Raw genomic sequence first — 23,117 nt, 5'->3', positions numbered from 1 at the left:
TGTAGAGATGGGGGTCTTATGATGCCCAGGCTGGTCTTGAACTCCTGGACTCAAGCAGTCCACTTGCCTCCGCCTCCCAAAGTGCTGGGATTACAGGCGTGAGTCTTGTAATTGGCTTCAGAGCATCCATGTGTAATAGGTGCTGCCCATTTACAGCCTCAGGGAGACAGCATAACACAGGCTGCCTAAAAAACAAGACAGACCTGGGTGTGGTGGATCATGCCTATAATCCCAGCAATTTTGGAGGCTAAGGTGGGAGGATCACTTGAGGCCAGAAGTTCGAGACAAGCCTGGGCAACAGAGCAAGATCCTGTGTTTACAAAAGGTTTTTTAAAAATTAGCCAGGCATAGTGGTACATACCTGTAGTCCCAGCTACTCCAGAGGCTGAGGCAGGAGATCAACTTGAGCCTAGGAGTTCGAGGCTGCAGTGAACTATGATTGTGCCACTGCACTCCAGCCTGGGAGAGATCCCATCCCAAAAATCAAACAAAAAAAAGGAAGTATGGTCTTCACTCCAGGAGGACACAAAGGGCCTGTAGGCCCTAAGTACCCAGTTTCATAATGGAAGCCCAAAACACTTAGAAAAATATTAATAACACAAAGGGGAAAGTGCTGTCCTTGATGTAGCTGAAAATCCTGCACTGTCACTTTTTCCTCATGGGTTTTTGTATATTTACAAACATACCCTCTGTCTGAGCCTCACTTATTTTGTGTTTTCTTCACTTTTACCATTCTCCTCCTCTTACCACAGGCATTTCCATTGCTTATCCCCTCCTTTTCTTTCTTCACTAGCTTGGGTCCTCCAATACCTTCCTTTTTTTTTTTTTTTTCAAGCTGTGAGGTCCTCAGGGTTCCAGACTTAGTCCTCTTCCTCATCCAAGGTCTAGGTAATAACTTGCCATTTCTCCAGTGAGTGAGGAATTTGATTCCTTAAGAACTTTTCAGGTGCCAGAGAAGGTGAAGGCTATTTGCAACACATGTCCATTTCACCTTTTTGGAGATCACCAAGCAGTATAGATCAAAGTCTACTGATGAACTTGTAATTCCTGTAAATATGCTCTAAAAATAAAAAATAGCTTATCAAGAATACCAGAGAACAACCAAATCTGTTATCAGAAATTGTCATGAGAGGCTGGGTGCGGTGGCTCATGCTTCTGATCCTTGCACTTTGGGAGGCTGAGGTGGGAGGATCAGTTGAGCTTAGGAGTTTGAGACCAGCCTGGGCAACACAGGGAAACCCCATCTCTACAAAAAATAAAATAAAATTAGCTGGTCCTAGCTGCTTGGGAGCAGCTGAGGTGAGAGGATCACTTGGGCCCAAGAGGTTGAGGCTGCAGTGAGCCATGATCATGCCACTGCACTCCAGTCTGGGTGACAGAGCCAAACTCTGTTTAAAAAAAAAAAGAAAGAAAAGAAAAGAAATTACCATGGGAAAATATCAGAAACTACAAGTCACCTCTCTTTGGTTCAGATGGAAAATCTCTGTTTTTCCTCATCATTGTGCCACATCTGAGAATTAGATGGAGGACTCCTTGCACAGGCCCAACTGGGACCCCCAGGGCTTTGGGCTCTAATACTTACTAAAGGTCATTCTAAATGGGGCTCCATATTGACATTGAGTTCACATTCTTGAACTCAAGAACCAGTATAAGAGATTCCCAGCTAGTGTTGTATCTTTTTTTTTTTTTTTTTTTTTTTTTTTGAGACGGAGTCTCGCTCTGTCGCCTGGGCTGGAGCGCAGTGGCCGGATCTCAGCTCACTGCAAGCTCCGCCTCCCAGGTTCACACCATTCTCCTGCCTCAGCCTCCCGAGTAGCTGGGACTGCAGGCGCCCGCCACCTCACCTGGCTAGTTTTTTGTATTTTTGTATTTTTTAGTAGAGACAGGGTTTCACCGTGTTAGCCAGGATGGTCTCGATCTCCTGACCTCGTGATCCGCCCGTCTCGGCCTCCCAAAGTGCTGGGATTACAGGCTTGAGCCACCGCGCCCGGCCCCCAGCTAGTGTTGACTGCATCTTAGATTGCTTTCCAAATAAAACAAGGCAAAAATAGAAATTACAAATTCTATAATATTTCTTATAAAGTACCTTTGCTAAATTTGACTGCAAAGGTCTGGATCTTGGCCTCCATTAAAAACACACTATTCTTAACTTTCCTGCCACACTTATTAGATTTTAGTAAGTTCAGTTTTTGTCCTGAGTTTTACTGAATTGTTCCCATCTCATTTTTGTTTGTCTGAAAACAGTCTCACTCTGTCACCCAGCCTGGAGTGCAGTGGCATGATCATAGCTCACTGCACCCTTGAATTCCTGGGCTCAAGCGATCCTCCTCCCTCAGCCTCCCAAGTAGCTAGGACTGCAAGCATGTACCACCATGCCGAATTTTTAAAATTTTCTTGTAGAGACAGGGCCTCACTGTGTTGCCCAAGCAGGTCTCAAATTTCTGGTCTCAAGCAGTTCTCCTGCCTCAGCCTCCCGAAGTGCTGGGATTACAGACGTGAGCCACTGCACCCAGCTGCATTTTATTTTTATATTAAAATGGAAACCAATTTCATTTATTACTTCAGAAGCTCCTTTGAATAGAGCCTTGTATATAGAGTAGAATGTTAGTGGTAGCTGCCATTGTGCAGGAGTCCCTTAGGCTTACCTTCCTTCATCACAGCAAAGGTATTCTTTTAAGCCCAAGGAACTCCTATATCTTTTATGAGCGGGTTTCAGCTCTCATATAGTACTTATAAAGGAATAGCTCCTCTTCCTATTTCCTTCTCCTACTTGAGTCTTCAGCCTGTCCTTTGGCTGACATGTATAAGATTTTGGTTTCACCATTTCTGTTTTCCCTGTAAGTTAAGAGATTCCTCTGTCACTGACTGGTGAGTAGATAACTACACAAATAATAGTTTGGCTTATAGACTCAGAATATTCTATTGCCAGAGTTAAAATGCAGCCTTATGACATGACTAAAGTGCTGTCTCAAGGCCACAGTGACATCTGTCAGTCTGTGCATGTGTTTGCTTTGGAAGTAGATGCCCTTCGTTTACCCCTTCAGTGCACTCTCCATCCTCCACTCTTAATCCTTTTCCTGCAGTGCATTCTCCGTCCTCCTCCTTACTTAGTATGAATTATTTTTTCTGTAATTCAACTGTAACCTATTCTAGATTTGCTTTCCATCTTTTACAGTTACTAAACCAAGGAGATTTAACTGAAAGACGGACATGAGCGTGGGTGCTGACTCCTGGAAGAGCAGCTCTATCTGATCTCAAAATGCATATACTGGGAACAGGATGCCATAGCCCACAACAGAACCAGAATGAATCTCTGAAGGACAAGACTCTGCTTTTGCCACTCTTCCTCTTTCCTGGTATAGAAGATGGATGTAGCAGAGCTTCTTTTCTAACTACCATCTGATCCAGACAAGGAATGAAGCAATGACTGTGGGCTGGGAAACTGTACCTACCTCTCTTCCCAATGCAAAATTCTGGGATAGACCAAAAGTGAATTTGATTATGTGTTGGCTGAAGTTCTTCATTCTGACTGTTGAGGGGAGGTTTTCCTTTGAAGAGTTTTCATCTCAGACTCAGCTGTCTTTTCACATGGGTGAAATAATTCCTGCTACCAACAACAGAGCTTCACCAGGAAGTTGAGCTTTCAAGATGCCTTGTTGCTTTGAAGAAGGGAGTGATGTCAATTCTCTTGTTACATTCTCCCTTTAGCAACCTGAGTAAGAGACTCTGCCACTGGGCTGCAAAAAAATAAAGTACTTGAATCTCCCCTTGGCCCAGGCTGAGGTACTGTCTTGTCCTATACACTTCTACTTGGTCACTTTGCTTTCTTCTTTAATGGAACATACAGTAGCATGTTAAGAGGGATTTCATGTTTTTGTTTTTTTAAAGTTAAAAATTACATGATGCAGAGATTCAGGTTTTCCTTTAAATAAACAAAACAGCCCAGTCAGTTCTTTGGCTCTTGTTTTACACAAAATTTGTTTTATTAGAGATTAAGAATTTAGTCTTTCTCTTTAAGATAGTGTACTAATTTACCCTGAGAATTTCATGCAGGTGAAACTGAACCGAGGAGTCTTAGGAAACAACAAGAACGTCGTCATTTCTTAAGCCCAGATGGTAGTTACTGGATTATCTACTCTGTCACCACCAAAAAAGATACATCTGAGAAAATGGCAATAAAAGCTGGTACTTTTGAATTTTTCCAGAAAGACAATTTTTTAAAAAAGGATGAGAAAGGTGCTTTAGTTAAGAGCAGGCACTCTTGTTATCGTCCTGTCTCCACAGCTACTGAGAAAATATCTAATCATCATCATGATTTGAGACAGGGTCTTGCTCTGTCACCCAGGCTGGAGTGCAGTAGTGTAATCACAACTCACTATAACCTTGAACTCCTAGGCTCAAGGCATCCTCCCACCTCAGCCTCCTGAATAGCTAGAACTACATAGGCATGCACCCACCAGTCCAGCTAACTTTTTGTGTTTTTTTGTTTCTTGTTTTTTGTTTTTTTTGAGACGGAGTCTTGCTCTGTTGCCCAGGCTGGAGTGCAGTGGCGCGATCTCGGCTCACTGCAAGGTCCACCTCTCCCCCTCCCGGGTTTATGCCATTCTTCTGCCTCAGCCTCCCAAGTAGCTGGGACTACAGGCGCCCACCACTGCGCCCGGCTAGTTTTTTTGTATTTTTTAGTAGAGATGGGGTTTCACCATGTTAGCCAGGATGGTCTTGAGCTCCTGACCTCGTGATCCGCCCGTCTCGGCCTCCCAAAGTGCTGGGATTACAGGCTTGAGTCACTGTGCCCGGCCGTGTTTTTTTGGTAGAAATAAGGTCTCACTATGTTGCCCAGGCTGGTCTTGAACCCCTAGCTTCAAGCGATCCTCCTGCCTTGGCCCCCTCAAGTGCTGGGATTACAAGCATGAACCACTGCACCAAGCCAGAATATCTTATTATTATTGGTGAGAAGAAAAGTATTCCAAAGTTCACCTACTAGTAGAAAAATCTTGGTTGTCTGGCAAATTTTAAGTTTATTTAAAATGAACCTCATGCTTACATAAACACACAGGCACATTCTAAACAGGTAACAGGAGAGAATTGTTTTAAATTATTCTTAATTTGTTAATAACATGCGTAATCACATAGTATGTAGACTGTATTCATGGCAATTACTTGTATTCTTAGAATGCCAGTTTCTGTTTCATGCAGCCTTTTATATTAGAGCAGTGGTTCTCAGCCAGGGATATTTTTGCCCCCTGCAGACATCTGGCAATATCTAGAGACATTTTTGTTGTCACAACTGGGGAGAGGGGTACTACTGGCATCTAGCAGGTAGTGGCCAGGGATGCTGCTAAAGGTTCTTTTTTTTTTTTTTTTTTTTTTTGAGACGGAGTCTCGCTCTGTCACCCAGGCTGGAGTGCAGTGGCCGGATCTCGGCTCCCTGCAAGCTCCGCCTCCCGGGTTCCCGCCATTCTTCTGCCTCAGCCTCCCTAGTAGCTGGGACTACAGGCGCCTGCCACCACGCCCGGCTAGTTTTTTGTATTTTTTAGTAGAGACGGGGTTTCACCGTGTTAGCCAGGATGGTCTCGACCTCCTGACATCGTGATCCGCCCGTCTCGGCCTCCCAAAGTGCTGGGATTACAGGCTTGAGCCACCGCGCCCGGCCTAAAGGTTCTACAATGTACAGGACAGTTCCCTTCCCCAACCCTCAACAAAGAATTAGGTGGCCCAAAATATTAATAGCACTGAGGATAAGAAATCCTGTACTAGAAGTTGTAAGTTTTTCATCCCCCATGGGCTAAATCTGACACACAGATGTATTCTATTTTGCCCATACAATATTTCTAAGTAATTTTTAAATTAGTTGGCAGCATACAAATTTCTGGCTTGATGAAAACATAGTTGATGTACTAACTCTGAGCCTATATTCCAGCAGGATTTGATACTTGCCAGTCTCTACCGTCTCCTACTGTCTACACCCACTCCACTGATGCATTTGTTTCTGCACTAGCCCCTATAGGCATTTGGGCCTGTGCTCTTTTCTGTACCTATTCTCTTAAGTGTGAGGCACAAAGCAGGAACCCTTAACTCTAGGCTACGATCCCTTCACCTGGGCCTCCCCACTTTGATTTCCTTCAACCATTCCCTGTTATCTGCTACTTTTTTTTTTTTGAGACAGTCTTGCTCTGCTGCCCAGGCTGGAGTGCAGTGGCATGATCTCAGCTCATTACAACCTCTGCCTCTTGGGTTCAAGTGATTCTCTTGCCTCAGCCTCCCAAGTAGCTAGGATTACAAGCACGTGTCATCACGCCCAGCTGTATTTTTAGTAGAGACAGAGTTTTGCCATGTTGGCTGGGCTGGTCTCCTGACCTCAGATGATCCGCCAGCCTCAGCCTCCCAATGTGCTGGGATTACAGGCGTGAGCCACTGCGCCCAGCCTATTAATCTGCTACTCTTCATTTCCCCATCTTCTAGCAGTAGCCATGACTCGAAACCCAAGTTTTTCCTGCCTTGACTCAAACCCAAGTTAGCTGCTTAATATTTTTCAAAAGCAGAGATTTTAAGTGTAGTGATTAAGCAAGTGATAGGAGATTTTCTGGTGATTGATGAGACAGCTCCTCCAGTACTTTCCTGGGGCTTGCAGGCTGTTCTAGAGATCCTTCTAAACCCTGCTCTGGATCTCTGATGGTGAATTTTGCAGTTTTTTGGAACCTGCAGAATAAAACACGAAAAACAAAAAAAAATTTTTTTTTTTTTCAGACAGGGTCTCACTCTCACCCAGGCTGTAGTGCAGTGGCGTGATCTCGGCCCACTGCAGCGTGGACAGCCCAGCTCAAGCAACCCTCCCACCTCCGCTTCCCAAGAAGCTGGGGTTATAGGCACGTACCACTGCACCCAGCTAATTTTTTTTTCTTTTTACTTTTTGTAGAGATGGGGGTTGCCATGTTGTCCAGGCTGGTCTCAAACTCCTGGGCTCAAGCAATCCACCCACTTCAGCCTCCCAAAGTGCTGGGATTACAGGCATGAGCCACCGTGCCCAGTCTGAAAAAAGAAAATCTTAAAGCACTGTGTAAGGTTTAAGAATGGTCTCTCCCAGCACTTTGGGAGGCCGAGGCAGGCGAATCACGAGGTCAAGAGATCAAGACCATCCTGGCCAACAAAGTGAAACCCCATCTCTACTAAAAATACAAAAAATAGCTGGGCGTGGTGGTGGGCACCTGTAGTCCCACCTACTCGGGTCGGGAGGCTGAAGCAGGAGAATCGCTTGAACCCGGGAGGCGGAGGTTGCAGTGAATCAAGATTGCACCACTGCACTCCAACCTGGCGACAGAGCAAGACTCCATCTCAAAAAAGAAAAGAAAAGTATCAACATTATTATTATTTTACATGGGATGTAAAGGAAAATTTCTAGGGGTATAAAAACAGATAGGAATTAGGGTAGGGGCTGCTAGGATCTAAGATACAAAACAACTGAGAATAGTGGAGATAGATACTATTTTCGTCCTTTGACTCTATCAAAATGGGTTATGGAGAAGGTGATACTAATGAGCTACCTTTAAGGAATGCTAGAAAAACAGTTTTATAGTTTTATAAGAAGTCAAAATATACATGATTTTTCTTCAAAAATAAAGTAGAAATAGTTTCGGCTCATGGAATTGGAACTGGAATTGGAAAATGATCTGTTTCAAAATGGAAGAAAACGAAACATAATTTGTCAGATTTTATTCACAACTGCACCACTGTCTAAATTCAAATGTGTTACTTGGAGGGAGATCTCTGGATTACTTATTATATAAATATAGGATTATGATCTCAAAATACCAGTGGCTATTCTAAAGTTTCCTCCCAGTGGTATTACTGGGTATGACAATTTAGAAAGCTGCAGAATGACAGCAACATCTCAGGTTACCTGGGAAAATCCTTGACTTTGGTCTCCTCTTGAACAGCCCCAGTGCCTTGACCCTTGTTTCTCACAAAGTCTTCCTCCAGCCCAGCCTGCTTCAGGGTGTCTAGATACCATTGTTCTGCTTCTTTCTTGGCTAGATCCTGTGGGATGGAAATTAATCTGTTGTAGCTATCTTACGAATTACCAGACAATTCTGAAGTACTTAATCAGTATTCTTACAATACTGCCACTACCACCACTACCCTTATTATGGGGCACGGATTTGCATGAAAATTATTTAACCCTTGTTTTCGAGCTTTAATGTGGGTATAAATCACCTGAGGTCTTGTTAAAATGCAGATTTCACATTTGGTAGGTGTCAGATGAGGACCGTAATTGTGTATTTCTGACACTCCCCAGAGATGCCAAACTGTTGATTTAGGAGCCACAATTTTGAAAAGCAATGACTTAGACTTTTGGGAGACAAATGAGAGCCAGATTTAAAAGGATGGACTAAAAACCTTCTAAGATTTTAAAGCAACAAAGCATTATCAGGAGCACTAAAATAAAAAATAAGCTACACCAAGACTCTTAATGGAAGGACAGATGGTCTGCATGTGGACCAGGAGATTATTATTTTTTGTTTAAGTATTCCAAGAAAAAATCATAGAGTACTTTGTATTTTTCCTAGAGAGGTGAAAGATCTGTTGAGATCTGAAGAGTGAGCTTGCTTAACATTAACATAAAGAAGCATGAGAGATTTTGAACAATGCAGGTTGCTAAGTAAATCCAAGACCATGTGTGCTTGTGTGTGCGAGAGGAGAAAGATTTACGGAGGGAGGAGGAAGTGAAGCCAGCAAATGCCTAGACAATGTACTAACTATAAGATGGAGCTAACGCCCCACCATTGGAACTAGGTCACTAGGGAGCCCCAACTTGTCTGAAACTGGAGAGGAAAAGGATCCACAGAGCCTCATGCAGCAGAACCAGAGCATCCTTACATCCTTATGGAGATCTCAGCTGAGTCCAATGTCCCTAAAAGTCTATAGAGAATATCTTAAAATGATAGTCTTCCAGGATACTTTGGGTACACTGCCTATGGGTTAGCCCTGCTCCACAAGGAACACACACACACACGCAAACAAAATAAAAGAAGAAGAAAAAATTTCAGGCTTCCAGCCTGAAAGCCACTTAGTCTAGAAAAAGCCGGTGGGGTGCTTGTGGGCATCCTAATCCTTGGAGACTTATAAATGTGCCACAGCTCTAGAGACTGGGGAGGCCCAGGGCCAGCAGCACAGGCAGAGGAGAGAGACCTTTCCAGCACTGTGAACAGTGGCTCCAGAGCGCAGAAAGAGCCAAATGGTCCCTGTCTCTGAGGTCTCATGAACTCTGAATGCTAGACTACAGTGAAAGTTCTAGGAAGTGAAATATCCCTTTACCAATGCCTTTGGAGTCCACTCTTGGATGAAATCAACACAAGCAGCATTCTCTACTGTACTATTTATTTTGGAAAAATAAGGTAGTAATGAAATTAGAATTTCTGGGCCTCAAGGAAATGTTTAATACCCACATATTAAAATTGTTTCATAATTTATCAGAGCCTTTTTATCTAAGGCAGAAAGAAAACAAATGATGGTTTAGTTTTACCTTGGCAACTTGTTCAAAGAGATACGGCCTTGTTTGTATTCGCTTCTTCATTTCTTCCAGTTCTTTCTTATATTCTTTCGCTCTTTTACGGTCATTGTTCCTGGAATTAGCAAGATTTTTAGAATTACGTCGTTTCTAGGCCAGGCATGGTGGTTCACGCCTGTAATCCCAGCACTTTGGGAGGCCGAGACGGGCGGATCATGAGGTCAGGAGATCCAGACCATCCTGGCTAACATGGTGAAACCCCATCTCTACTAAAAATACAAAAAAAAAAAAACTAGCCGGGCGTGGTGGCGGGCGCCTGTAGTCCCAGCTACACGGGAGGCTGAGGCAGGAGAATGGCGTGAACCCGGGGGGCGGAGCTTGCAGTGAGTGGAGATCGCGCCACCGCACTCCAGCCTGGGCAACACAGCCAGATCTGTCTCAAAAAAAAAAAAAAAAAAAAAAAACAAACTACATCGTTTCCAATCCAGAATACCATTCATTTCCAGTTAAGCAGTGTAATTCCCATGTACATTGTAAATTCCTATGTGACTTGGAAAATCATGGCCCCGCCGCTGTGATTACAGGAGCCTGCCTACCCCAGTAACTCCATTTTGCATTTTCTGGCAACAGGCCAGTGGTCTGCTGGATCCCAAGGCAAGCACCCCTTTTGACACATAGGGGATACTGACCGGTTTTCTTTCAGCTTTGCTTTGAACACTTCCTCCAGGCTTTTATGGGGATCCATGGCTTTTGCACGCAAGGTCACAGATTTGGACATTGCTTGAGACTTCTTTTTGTGGATCTCCAGCCACTGAATACTCTCATCTGCTTTGTTCTTTTTTTCAAGTGCACTTCTAAAGGGAGGAGGCAGAAAGGGAGTATAGATTACCAACCTGGGCATACTGAAAAGCAATCTCAGGCCAGGCGTGGTGGCTCATGCTTGTAGTTCCAGCACTTTGGGAGGCCAAGGAAGCTGGATCACCTGAGGTCAGGAGTCCAAGACCAGCCTGGCCAACATGGTGAAACCTCAACTCTACTGAAAATACAAAAATTAGCTGGGTGTGGTGGTGTGCACCTGTAATCCCAACTACTTGGGAGGCTGAGGCAGCAGAATTGCTTGAACTCAGGAGGCAGAGGTTGCAATGAGCCAAGATCGCACCACTGCACTCCAGCCTGGGCGACAGAGCAAGATTCCATCTCAAAAAAAAAAAAAAAAAAAAAAAAAATTAGCCGGGTGCGGTGGCTCACGCCTGTAATCCCAGCACTTTGGGAGGCCGAGGCGGGCAGATCACGAGGTCAGGAGATCGAGACCATCTGGCTAATACTGTGAAGCCCCGTCTCTACTAAAAATACAAAATATTAGCTGGGTGTGGTGGCGTGTGCCTGTAGTCCCAGCTACTCGGGAGGCTGAGGCTGGAGAATGGCGTGAACCCAGGAGGTGGAGGTTGCAGTGAACCGAGATCGCACCACCGCACTCCAGCCTGCGCAACAGCGAGAGACTCCGTCTCAAAAAATAAATAATAAATAAATAAAATAAAAGCAATCTTAGTAACATTTTCTGGAAAGTAAGTTGGTGTTTTCAATGAATGTGGCATGTAATTTACCTCAACTGGCATTTTAAAAAATAATAAAATTCTAGGATTAAATGCACTGGCAGATGAAGCCTTTCCAGCACTAGGGACACAGTGACTTCCTACCCTAGAAGTGTATTTACTGAACTGGAGAAATATCAGTTAAAATATCCTTACTTAGGCCGGGTGCGGTGGCTCACGCCTGTAATCTCAGCACTTTGGGAGGCTGAAGTGGGCTGATCACGAGGTCAGGAGTTCAAGACCAGCCTAGCCAACAAGGTGAAACCCCATCTCTACCACAACTACAGAAAAAATTAGCTGGGCATAGTGGCACATGCCTGTAATCCCAGCTACGTGGGAGGCTGAGGCAGGAGAATCACTGAACCTGGGAGGCAGAGGTTGCAGTGAGCTGAGATTGCACCACTGCACTCCAGCCTGGGCAACAGAGCAAGACTTCATCTCGAAAAAAAATATATATATATCCTTACTTAAATAGCCCAACACTCAATAGGTCTTCACCTATTGATCCAAAATAATACTAATAGCTGCCACTTACTGAGTTCCCTATTAGGAATCAAGTACCATTACATTTCACATAGTCCTCATAACTGCCTTATGAGGTAAATACTAAATCCCCTTTTTATAGGGGAGGTGATTGAGGCTCAAAGGAGGTAAGCCACTTGCTCAAAGCTACCCAGCATGCCAGTGGAAAAGCCCCTATTGGACCAGCATCTTTGGCTCCCAAGCCTCTGGCCTTGACCACTCTGCTGTAAACAGTGGGCTGGAAGGTATCTGGGTTCATGGTTCTTTGGGAATACAAATCTGCATATTCAGAGAGAACTGGAAATGAGCCTCCTTCAGTGCAAACTATTTGGCTTCAACTTGTAGCACTTAGTTTGTTCAGTTATCTAAAAGGTAATATGCTGAATTCTTCCAAAAGGAAAATCAATCAAGACTCTTCTATATGGATGTTTACATTCAAATGGACAGACTGGGAAGGACATGCAAATTTAATCTGCTCATATGTCAGATTCCCTGTGGCGGGAAAGCAGATGTGGATGTCCTCTATAGGTGGGCCAGCCTCTTTGTTCAGGAGGCCTCGGTTCTTGGGCCCTCAGGATACTGAGCAATTAGCCCTGATTTAGTAGGTCTAACTGAAGTCTGAAGAAGAAAAGAGTATCCCTTGGACTGTAAGTACTTTTCTACAATCCCTGCTGTGGGGCTTAAGGATCCAAGTAGGTTCTGAGTACTCCCCTACATGCCCCATGGGAAGGCAGTAAGACATTAGTCCTCTCCCTGGCCTAAGCTGCTCATTACACCATGACCTCTCTTGCCTACTTCAGCTCCGAAGCCTGGTGGAGGAACCCTTGCTGGGGGCTGGCTCAACGAGAACATCATCATAACAGAGTCAGGTGAGTTGAAGAGTTAAAAATAAGCAGGCTCTTGCTGCCCAACGGACTCTGACATCTTCCCAAGATGAATCTCAGAGAATCTCAAATCTATGCAATGGATGTCTCATCTTTGTGGCAACTTCAGCCACCTGCTAGCATGCTTCTCTGAATTCTTGTTCCTCGTTACTCCCTTCCTCTCATCCATGGGCTTTTATCCATGTTCTGTCTGGAACCTTCCTTCTCTCCAGGCTTTGTCTGGCCAACTCTTCCTTGTTCTTCAGGTTTCAGGTTTCACTTTAGACATCTATTCCACAAGACAAGACCCCCTGCTCCAGGCTGCCCAGTGCCCTCACAGTCCCCTCTACCCCCAATCATTGCACTACTCAAAAAATACGGCCATTGCTTCTTTGCTTTTCTCTATTTCAGACTAGATAATAAACTGTAGGTTCTCTAAGATCTCCAGCCTTAACACTGTGCCTGGCACAGAATAAGCCCACTGTGAATATGTGCTGAATGATGGCTAGCTGTTCTCCAAGCACCAGGTGTGGAGAACCGCAATTGTTCCTGTCCTGATCAGAAAATTCCCTTTGACCCCTTGAGGTGTCTCTGATAACAGGAAAGGAGGCCCCTCAGTAGGGAAGTTTCCAGCATTTGGGGCCAGAATCAGAGCATGGGTCTTGTACAGCCTGACCACTCACCTGACTGCAGATTCCCTCTTCCTGGTGGCATCTGTGATGTGCACAGGGAGAGTGTTGGCAGAGAGGGAAGCATGGCCACTCAGACAACGACTCCTTGGCAGGGGTGGAGCTGGTGGCTGTGGGGAATCCTAGAAGAAACAAAGGCTGGTATTGGTGGGACAGCATGTGTGATTAGTTTTTTTTTTTTTTTGAGACAGAGTCTCGTCTCGCTCTTTTGCCCAGGCTAGAGTGCAGTGGCCAATCGAGGCTCACTGCAACCTCCGCCTGCCTGGTTCAAGCAGTTCTCTTGCTTCAGCCTCCCACGTAGCTGGGACTATGCAGGTTGTGAGCCACCACGCCCAGCTAAATTTTTGCAGTTTTAGCAGAGACAGGGTTTCACCATGTTGGTCAGGCTGGTCTCGAATTCCTGACCTCAGGTGATCCACCCGCCTTGGCCTCCCAAAGTGCTGGGATTACAGGTGTGAACCACCACGCCCAGCCGTTTTCTATCTTTACTAGGATTCAATTTAACTGAAGGACTGAAAATGAGAATCTTTTTTTTTTTCCTGGGAATAAGGCAAGGATAATGAGATCTCAAGTTTCATAACCAAGCCAAGACTTGGATATCAATCCTAAAGTTTTTAGTCAAATGAGAAGAGTTTCTTGGAATTGGTATAGGAACATCAACAACTGATCCCAACTCCTTGCCTCTCAGGCCTGCTTGGACTTATTTCTGTGAAATCCTTCTAGAGCAAGGGAGGAAGAGGAGTGTCCCTATGGTTTGTTTTTGTTTTGTTCTGTTTTTGAGATGAACTTTCACTCGTTGCCCAGGATGGAGTGCGGTGGTGCAATCTCAGCTCACTGCAACCTCCGCCTCCCAGGTTCAAGCAATTCTCCTGCCTCAGCCTCTGGAGTAGCTTGGATTACAGGCGCCCGCCACCACACCCAGCTAATTTTTGTATTTTTTGTTTTTGTTTTTGAGACGGAGTCTCGCTCTGTCGCCCAGGCTGGAGTGCAGTGGCCACATCTCAGCTCACCGCAAGCTCCGCCTCCTGGGTTCACGCCATTCTCCTGCCTCAGCCTCCCGAGTAGCTGGGACTACAGGCGCCCGCCATCTCGCCCGGCTAGTTTTTTGCATTTTTTTTTTAGTAGAGACGGGGTTTCACTGGGTTAGACAGGATGGTCTCGATCTCCTGACCTCGTGATCCGCCCCTCTCGGCCTCCGAAAGTGCTGGGATTACAGGCTTGAGCCACCGCGCCCGGCCAATTTTTGTATTTTTATCAAAATTAGAGATGGGGTTTTGCCATGTTGGCCAGGCTGGTCTCAAACTCCTGACCGCAGATGATCTGCCCTCCTCAGCCTCTCAAAGTGCTGGGATTAGAGGCGTGAGCCACCATGCCCGGCCTGTTTTTTGTTGTTGTTTTGAGATGGGGTCTCACTCTGTTGCCTAGGCTGGAGTACAGTGGCGTCATCTTGGCTCACTGCAGCCAGAAATTCCTAGGCTCATGTGGTCCTCCAACCTCAGCCTCCTGAATAGCTTGAACTACAGGTACATGCCACCACGTGTGGCAAATGTTTGTTTTGTTTTGTTTTGAAGAGATGGGGTCTCTATGTTGCCCAGGCTGGGCTGTGGTCTGGAGTTTATAGGAAAGTGAATCTGTTTATAACTGAGCTGGTGTTTAAAAAAGATAGGAAATCCTTGTTGAGAAGTGCTTTCCAGAAAGACCTGGCCCCACCCTGTATTTCAGGCCTTAGCCCTGACCCTCCCACAGCTGCCTGGGCTCTCACCGGCCTCCCTCCGGTGGTGGCAGCATCGCAAGGCCGCTGAGGGTGGTGCAGGTTGGAGGTCCTCAGCAAGAAGGGCTTGTTGCGAGTGGCCTCTTGGGTTTCTCTTCTTTTGGCTGCTTTTCTCTGGAAGGCCTTGTAAAGGCCCTCATAGTCAGGGACTATGGGATTCACCCGAGGCTGGAATCCAAAGTTAGTGTGCAGAAACCCAAGCTTTTCCTGCTGGGTTCGGGTGGCTGTGCGGGGCTGGGGGTTAGCCCGGTTACCAGAGGAGGCGATAGGGGAAGAGGCCATCTGGAGCATGTCCAGGGCTCTCATCTGGATGCGAATTTTCCTGAAGAGCTCAGCTTCTGTGGAGACAGGATGGTGATGGGTAAGAAAGGACCAGGCATGAAACCTACAGGGTTGGAGAACTTTCCCTCTTTTACACACTAGCCGTAAGTGTACTGGAGGCAACTATGAACTTTTCGGGAATTCTGACACGTTAACATCCTGTGCGATGCTTGCAGATGGCCTTAATAGGCGTATTTATGCCACAGAAAATAACAAACATTACAAACCAGCTTGCTTGCTTTTTTCTGGAGAGCTTGTTAATAAATGTCATCCAGAACACCACTGCCTGTGCCAGTCAGGCTGCAGAAGCAGCGACCAGCTACACTCACTGAGCACTTTCTACGACTGCTTCTTTACAGATGCAGCAGAGGAAGTGGGCCAGCTGCCTGCTCCTCTCCCATGTTTCCCCATCTCAGAGAAAGGCCCCACCATCCACCCAGCTGCCCAGGCCCTCTGCCCACATCACTGACTCCTCCGTGTCTCTCATCAGTCACAAGTTGTCACTTCCTCCTCTTTAACCTCTCTCCAGTCCATCCTCTTTTCTTCATCCCTGCAACCAGCTGCATAATTTCTCAATTGAATGGTGAAATAGCTTCCTCTTGGCTCAGTAGCCCTCCAGTCTTGCTGCCCTCTTGGATCATCTACACAGCAATCAGAAGGATCCTTCTGAACTAGATTTCTGATCGTGGGTCACCCTGCCTCAGTCCCTCAGTGGCTCCCCTGTGCCCTTGGGATGAAGTCCAGACTCGCTAGCGTGGCTTGCAAAGCTCCTCATGTCTAGCCCATGTCTGCCTCTCCCTTCCCACTCCCTCTTCTCTCAGCCCTCTACCTTTCCAGCCCTTGCAGATGCTCCACTTTCTCTCCCCTCCATGCCACATTCTGCCTGTTCCACTTCTCCCTCTTCGCCCCTCCTTTAGTTCAGCCCCAGGGCCCACCTTCTTAGGGGACCTTCCCTAACTGCTCCCTTCCTTCACCAATCCCCGGGTTCGGTCCCTCTGATATATGTTTCCATGCTTCCCCCTTTAATCCTTGTAAATAACTCACCACGTTTGTATGCATTTGTGTTTATCTGTTGTCCTCACATGTCTACAAACTCCATGTCTGTGTGTTCACCATGGCACAGTGCCTGGAGCACGGCACATGCCACTGAAAAGTGAATAAAGCCTGAGCCCCTTATTTGGAGCTATACTTTTTGAAATGTGTAAATAATCACCCCCCAGGTAATTTCAGTGACTGACGCCACCTCACCAGGATGAAGGGGCCGTGGGGGAGCATCTCAGGGCAGTATGCTGGTGGTGGCATGAGCCCAAGCTGGTCCTCAGGTGTCTCACTGGTTCTCTATTCCTGCACCTCTGCTGGTGCAGAGGCCCTCATGTGCATTCACTCAGCTGTCAACCGGACAAGCCTTGGGGACACTGTGGGACCTTTCAGTCCTTACTCCATACAGGCCCCGATTGTGTAGACAGACCTAACCCTCCCCGATGGCCTGCACTAAACGTGCAGCCTCTAGTGGGTCCACCCAAGCAGCAAATCTCCAAGCCAGGCCAACCCCTGGGCCCTGACTAAATCCCTACGGTGGAATTGGTACCCCAAGGCAGGAGGTAGCAAGGTGGCAAGGATGTCTTTACCCTGGAGTTTATCCCCAAGGGCTGGCTCCAGAATGGACTTGGGGATCCTTCTGGTGGCCTTCTGCTTGGAGATCTTGGCTTCAGCTGTGGCAGCCAAGTCTCTCTGTCGAGCAGCTTCCTTTAGTTGCTCCTCCTTCTCCAGGAAGCTGAAGGGCTTCAAAGAAGAGAGGAGCAGTTCCTTCCTCTTCTGAATCCCTGCCCGCCTTCGGGCCTCGCTGCGCTCCATGATCTCTTGGTAGAGGGGCAGGTAGACATGTGCAGGCACAGGCTGTGCCCGGAACTGCCTGTGGCACTCAGCCTCTTCCTCACCCTGCCTCCGGGCCCGCTGCCTCTCCTGCTCAAAGGAGGCAGGTGAGCCCAGCCACTCGGCCTTCTTCTGGGCCTCGCGCAGTGTCATGCGGAATGGCCGAGGGACAGTAATGGATGATGCCCAGGAGCTGACACTTCTGTGCTGGGAGGAAGGCCGGGAGCCTGAGGGTGGCTGGGTCGGAGCCCTGGGAATGTTGGAGGGAAGGTTGCTCAGGGAGCTGCAGCGCCTTGTGGAGCCACACCTGGAAGAAAGCAGATCCACGTGTGGAGGACAGGGCAGTCAGGAGGCCCTGCTCCCTCCAGACCTCCTCCCCAGTCCTCCCTTCCCACTGGTCACAGCTGGCTGCTTGACCTAACACCACAGCCCCACAGGCCTCTATGTCCATGACCTTCCCACAGACAATCCTGGCAGCCCTAAAGGAAAGTCTCTTCTCAGAATTGATCCCAAAACTGCCACTTTGCACTCTAATATTTCATATGAGAGAGAGAACAATGAGCAGAGTAGAGCTTGAGAGTCAGACAGACTTGGGTTTAAATCTTGCTCCAAACTTTGAGCAAGGTTCTGTTAAAACTTCAATTTCCTCCTACATAGAATGACAAAAATTAATGTCTACTAACCAGGTTATTGGAGGAGAAAGTAAATATTAAATGAGATAAGGTAATGAGATAATGTATACTTTATCTCATTAAATATTTACTTTCTGGCCGGGCGCGGTGGCTCAAGCCTGTAATCCCAGCACTTTGGGAGGCCGAGACGGGCGGATCACGAGGTCAGGAGATCAAGACCATCCTGGCTAACACGGTGAAACCCCGTCTCTACTAAAAATACAAAAAACTAGCCGGGCGAGGTGGCGGGCGCCTGTAGTCCGAGCTACTCGGGAGGCTGAGGCAGGAGAATGGCGTGAACCCGGGAGGTGGAGCTTGCAGTGAGCTGAGATCCGGCCACTGCACTCCAGCCTGGGCGGCAGAGCGAGACTCCGTCTCAAAAAAAAAAAAAAAAAAAAAAAAAAAAAAAAAAAAATTTACTTTCTAAGACTTGACCAAGATAAAGGTACTTTGTTGTCATTCTCAGGGAAAGTGTATTTAGGAAAGGCTTCCCTGTATTTTTTTTTATTTTTCAATATTTATTTATTTATTTTGAGATGGAGTCTTGCACTGTTGCCCAAGCTGGGCGTGATCTTGGCTCACTGCAACCTCCACTTCCCAGGTTCAAGCAATTCTCTGCCTCTGCCTCCTGAGCAGCTGCAATTACGTGCACCCGCCACCACGCCCGGCTAATTTTTTTATATTTTTAGTAGAGACGGGGTTTCACCATTTTGGCCAGGCTGGTCTTGAACTCCTGAACTCATGATCCACCCACCTCAGCTTCCCAAAGTGCTGGAATTACAGGCGTAAACCATGATGCCCGGCCCATTTTTTATTTTATTTTTATTTGTTGAGTCAGAGTCTTGCTCTGTCGCCCAGGCTGGAGTGCAGTGGCATGATCTCAGCTCACTGCAACCTCCATCTCCTGGGCTCAAGGGATTCTCGTGCATCAGTCTCCTGAGTAGCTGGGATTACACCACGATGAGTGGCTAATTTTTGTATTTTTAGTAGACACGGGGTTTCACCATGTTGACCAGGCTGGCCTCGAATTCCTGACCTCAAGTGATCTGCCTGCCTCAGCCTCCCAAAACGCTGGGAGTGCAGGTGTGAGCCACTGCGCCTGAGGAAAGGCTTCCCTTTAATTAATTCCAGGGTATCACTGGACTAAGTGTTGCCCAAAGTGATTTAGGATTCCTGGGGAGGAATCGGAACACCTGTTTGGAATCAAAAGCTGATTCTGAGCTACAGCCTCAGTAAATGGCAACTTGCAGAAGTGCTCTTTGCTTTACAGAGGAAGATGAAGCCCAGAGACACGATGTGACCTGTGTGGAGGTGTGGAGTGAGGCAGCCGTGGAGCTGCAGTGCCTTACCTCAGAGCCTGGGGGCGCTGGACCTGTACCTTGCCCCTGCCCTTGTCTCGGAAGAAGCTCTCCAGGCCCTCCTCATCTTCAGAGAGGCTTTCATCACTCTCCGGGTCAGACTGAAAGACAGACTCCAACAGACACGCTCTGCCTTTCTGCTTCAGTACCTGCAAGGTCTGGTAAAAGCTCCCAGTGGAGTCAGAAGTAGAATCTATCTCCTCCTCTGGGCTGAGGAACTCGTCAAGTTTGCTGGCCCTGGGCAAAACCAGCCCATCCCCAGACAGCTCCTCTCCTGCCTCTGTGTCTGGGGAGGATTCGGGGGAAAATATCTACAATAGAATAGAAATAGGCTGTGAGTGAAACAATGATTTCAAAGGTATTCAAATCGTAACTTAATTTCACTTTGAACAAGCCTCTGTATATTAGGGACTGGGGAGAATTTGGGGTCTGCCAGGTGCGCTGGCTCATCCCTGTAATCCCAATACTTGGGGAGGAATTTTTAAAAATAAGATGTGTTTCTTGCTCTAAAGACATTTCACAACTTGGTCTATGAAGTGCGCTTCACTGAAGGGATGGAGAGGGAAGTGAAGAGCTGAAGTTGGTTCCCTACGACATACAGTGCAGTAAGCTTTTACAGAGCACCTCACCTGTACCATGCATTCTGACCCCTGCACTCCAGGAATCCTGCCCATGATGATGGCCGCACTCTGCCTTACTTGGGTTGTACCTACTTCTTGCTCATCTTCCTTCTCCCCCTTCCCTTGTCTCTACTCCTCTGCTTTCCTCATGTTCTAGCTAATTTGCACTCTGTCAAGGAATGGATGATGGCCGGAAGCAGTGGCTCACGCCTGTAATCCCGGTGTTTTGGGAGGCTGAGGGAGGTGGATCACCTGAGGTCAGGAGTTCAAGACCAACATGGTGAAACCCCATTTCTACAAAAATACAAAAATTAGCTGGGTGTGGTGGTGGGTGCCTGTAACCTCAGCTACTGGGGAGGCTGAGGCAGGAGAATCGCTTGAACCTGGGAGGCTGAGGTGGCAGTAAGATGAGATCACACCACTGCACTCCAGCCTGGGTAACAAGAGCGAAGCTCCATCTCAAAAAAAAAAAAAAAAAAAAAAAAAAGGAATGGATGATTAACAAGAGAGACAGTATGGTCTGGCTGGAAGAGCAACGTCCTAAGAAGCGGGACACACAATTAACTTTTTCAGTACTCCATTCATTCATACCATATTTACTGGGTGCCTGATGTGCACTGGGCATTTGGCTGAGAACAAGACAAACAAGATCCTTACTCCCTTGAAGCCTACACTGTAGTAAGAGAAGACAGACAACATAAGATGATAATAAATTCCGTGAAAACCATAAACGACTGTGAGGTTATAAAAAGATGGAGTGCCAGCTGGGCGCCGTGGCTCATGCCTGTAATCCCAGCACTTTGGGAGGCCAAGGCAGGCGGATCAAGAGGTCAGGAGATCCAGACCATCCTGGCTAATGTGGTGAAACCCTGTCTCTACTAAAAATACAAAAAATTAGCCGGGTGCGGTGGCGGGCGCCTGTAGTCCCAGCTACTCCGGAGGCTGAGGCAGGAGAATGGCGTGAACCTGGGAGGCGGAGCTTGCAGTGAGCCGAATCGCGCCACTGCACTCCAACCTGGGAGACAGCGAGACTCCGTCTCAAAAAAAAAAAAAAAAAAAAAGTGCCTAAGGAAAGCTTTTTGGTTGATAAAAGTCTATCAGATGAAGGTTATTAAGAATGTACTTGTAATCGGTACATCAGTTAGGTTTATTAACTTGCTGCGGGACACTACGGAAAACATAAGGAACTTAGGGTCGGGGGTGTGATTTTTATACGGCTGGCCAGCTTCCCTGATTGATTCTGGAATGGTGTTGTCATGAAGTGGGGACAATTTAATAAGTGAATGATTGAGCTTTTTTTTTTTTTTTTTTTTAGGCAGGATTTTGCTCTGTCACCCAGGTTCTGGAGTGCAGTGGTGCAATCATGCCTCACTGCAGCCTGAACCTCCTGAGCTCACGTGATGATCCTCCCACCTCAGCCTCCCGAGTAGCTGGGACTACAGCACGCGCCACCACATCTGGCTAATTTTTTAATTTTTTGTAGAGACGGGGTTTCACCATGTTGCCCAGGGTGGTCTCCAACTCCTGAGCTCAAATGATTCGCCTGCCTTGGCCTCCCAAAGTGCTGGGATTACAGGTGTGAGCCACTGGGCCCTGCCCAAAGGCAATTCTTATTCAAAAGGTGAGAAGAATAAAGTAGGGTGGGTAACTAATTGATCAGTAAGCAGTATAATTTGGAAGAAGGAGTGTTAGTAATTTTGCACCTATAGTATGGACCTGAAACACTGTTTCCTGATGCTCTTGCTGTTGGCATTATCTATGCCTATGACAGTCTGAGTTATACTTCCTCAGTCCTGGGCTGATTTTTATTTTTCATTGTGGAGGAACTTTGAATTGACAATTGATTGATGAGGAGCCAGCCTTACTAAAATCCAGGGTAAGAGTCAGAGGTATGTATGCACCCTAGCCCTGGCTCTGCTACAAAGAGTGTGCGATCTTGGGCACATTTTTTCTTTTTTTTTTAAAGACAACGTTATTAAGATATAATTTCTATACAATATATTCGCTCATTTAAAGTGTACAATTCAGTGGTTTTGGTATATACACAGAATTGTGCAACTACCATCACAATTTTAGAACACCTTCATCGCCCCTAAAATAAACGCCATACTCTTTAGTAGTCACTCCCTATTTCCCCTAACCATCCACACCCCACCCCACCAGCCCTAAGCAACCGCAAGTCTACTTTCTGTCTTTAAGAGTTTAGGGTCCGCCAGGCACACTGGCTCACGGTAATCCTAGCACTTTGGAAGGCCTTGGCTGGTGGATCACTGGAGGCAGGCGCCACCACACCTGGTTTTTTTTTTTTTTTTTTTTTCTTGAGACAGAGTCTCGCTCTGTCGCCAGGCTGGGGTGCAGTGGTGCGATCTCAGCTCACTGTAAGCTCCGCCTCCCGGGTTCAAGCGATTCTCCTGCCTCAACCTTCCCAGTAACTGGGCCTACAGGCGTGCGCCACCATGCCCAGCTAATTTTTGTATTTTCAGTAGAGACGGGGGTTTTGCCATGGAAACCAGCCTGGTCTCGATTTCTTGACCTTGTGATCCGCTTGCCTCGGCCTACCAAAGTGTTAGGATTACAGGCGTGAGCCACCGCGCCTGGCCTTTTTTTTTTTTTTTTTTTTTTTTTAAATTTTTAGTAGAGACGGGGTTTCACCATGTTGGCCAGGTTGGTCTCGAACTCCTGACCTCAGGTGATCCACCCGCCTCTGCCTCCCAATGTGTTGGGATTACAGGCGTGAGCCACCACCTCGGTCAAATGTGGGGGGCAATTTTCTTAATCTTTTTGTGCCTTAGTTTTCTCTTCTACAAAAAACGGACGACAATTGGTCATAGAGTACTAACAGGATAAGCGAAAACTTATGTGACATTGCCTATAAGGAGCCTCGTATAAAGTCCGAGAGGTTCAGGTCTGCAAATCAGAATCCGCCTCCTGGTCCCTAAACGCTCATTTTAACCCCACGCCCCTCCGTGACACGCCCCTGCTGTCTGTTTCCAAGGCAACGCCACACAGTTTCCGCTCTGGGATTCCTTTCCCGGGGGCAGTCCCGCTTCCTCCCTTCTCTTTCTCTCCTCACCTGACGGCTCCCCTCCGCGCCTCCGGGGGCTCCCTCAGGCCTCTCCACGGTCATTTCGGCTGGACAGAGGCAGCAGCGGCTGTGACAGCGATAGGTGCAGCAGCGGCGGCAGCGCTAGCTGTGCGAAGCCAGGGTCCACCCCTTTCTAGCTTTGGCGTCTGATTGGCTTCCAGGGCAACCTCCGATCCATCCCGCCCGAGGAGGCAAAGTTCGTTTTCCGATTGGCCTATTCTCTTCGCGCATTTTATTTCCGGTTCTGA

At 47.0% G+C, this 23,117-nt stretch overlaps 2 protein-coding genes across 5 annotated transcripts in view; one reads left to right on the top strand and one right to left on the bottom strand.

The window, feature by feature from the left end:
• Nucleotides 1-5,806, top strand: part of ZNF410 (zinc finger protein 410) — a 48,133-nt gene extending 42,327 nt beyond the window's left edge. For 3 of the 4 annotated variants that reach the window (XM_050798823.1, XM_050798822.1, XM_050798824.1), the window contains one exon: nucleotides 3,176-3,949. In XM_050798823.1, coding sequence (XP_050654780.1) covers nucleotides 3,176-3,214 — 39 coding nt within the window. In that variant the 3' untranslated portion in view covers nucleotides 3,215-3,949. Of the gene's footprint in view, nucleotides 1-3,175; nucleotides 3,950-4,511; nucleotides 4,573-5,435 lie in introns of those variants that run through there. The other variant, XM_050798825.1, reaches the window with a different exon arrangement.
• A 237-nt stretch (nucleotides 5,807-6,043) lies between these two features.
• FAM161B (FAM161 centrosomal protein B) lies at nucleotides 6,044-23,101 on the bottom strand. Its single transcript, XM_050798749.1, has 9 exons — nucleotides 22,858-23,101; nucleotides 19,156-19,475; nucleotides 16,892-17,442; nucleotides 14,934-15,280; nucleotides 13,166-13,293; nucleotides 10,195-10,359; nucleotides 9,521-9,620; nucleotides 7,898-8,034; nucleotides 6,044-6,699 (listed from the first exon to the last, which is right to left on the bottom strand). Exons 1-9 carry the CDS (start codon nucleotides 22,909-22,911, stop codon nucleotides 6,561-6,563), a joined length of 1,941 nt encoding a protein of 646 aa, XP_050654706.1. The 5' UTR covers nucleotides 22,912-23,101; the 3' UTR covers nucleotides 6,044-6,560.
• Between the last annotated feature and the right edge of the window lie 16 nt (nucleotides 23,102-23,117).

The sequence above is a fragment of the Macaca thibetana genome, chromosome 7, assembly GCF_024542745.1.
Source record: "Macaca thibetana thibetana isolate TM-01 chromosome 7, ASM2454274v1, whole genome shotgun sequence".
Lineage (NCBI taxonomy): Eukaryota > Metazoa > Chordata > Mammalia > Primates > Cercopithecidae > Macaca > Macaca thibetana.
This window is presented reverse-complemented; position numbering and strand designations above follow the sequence as displayed.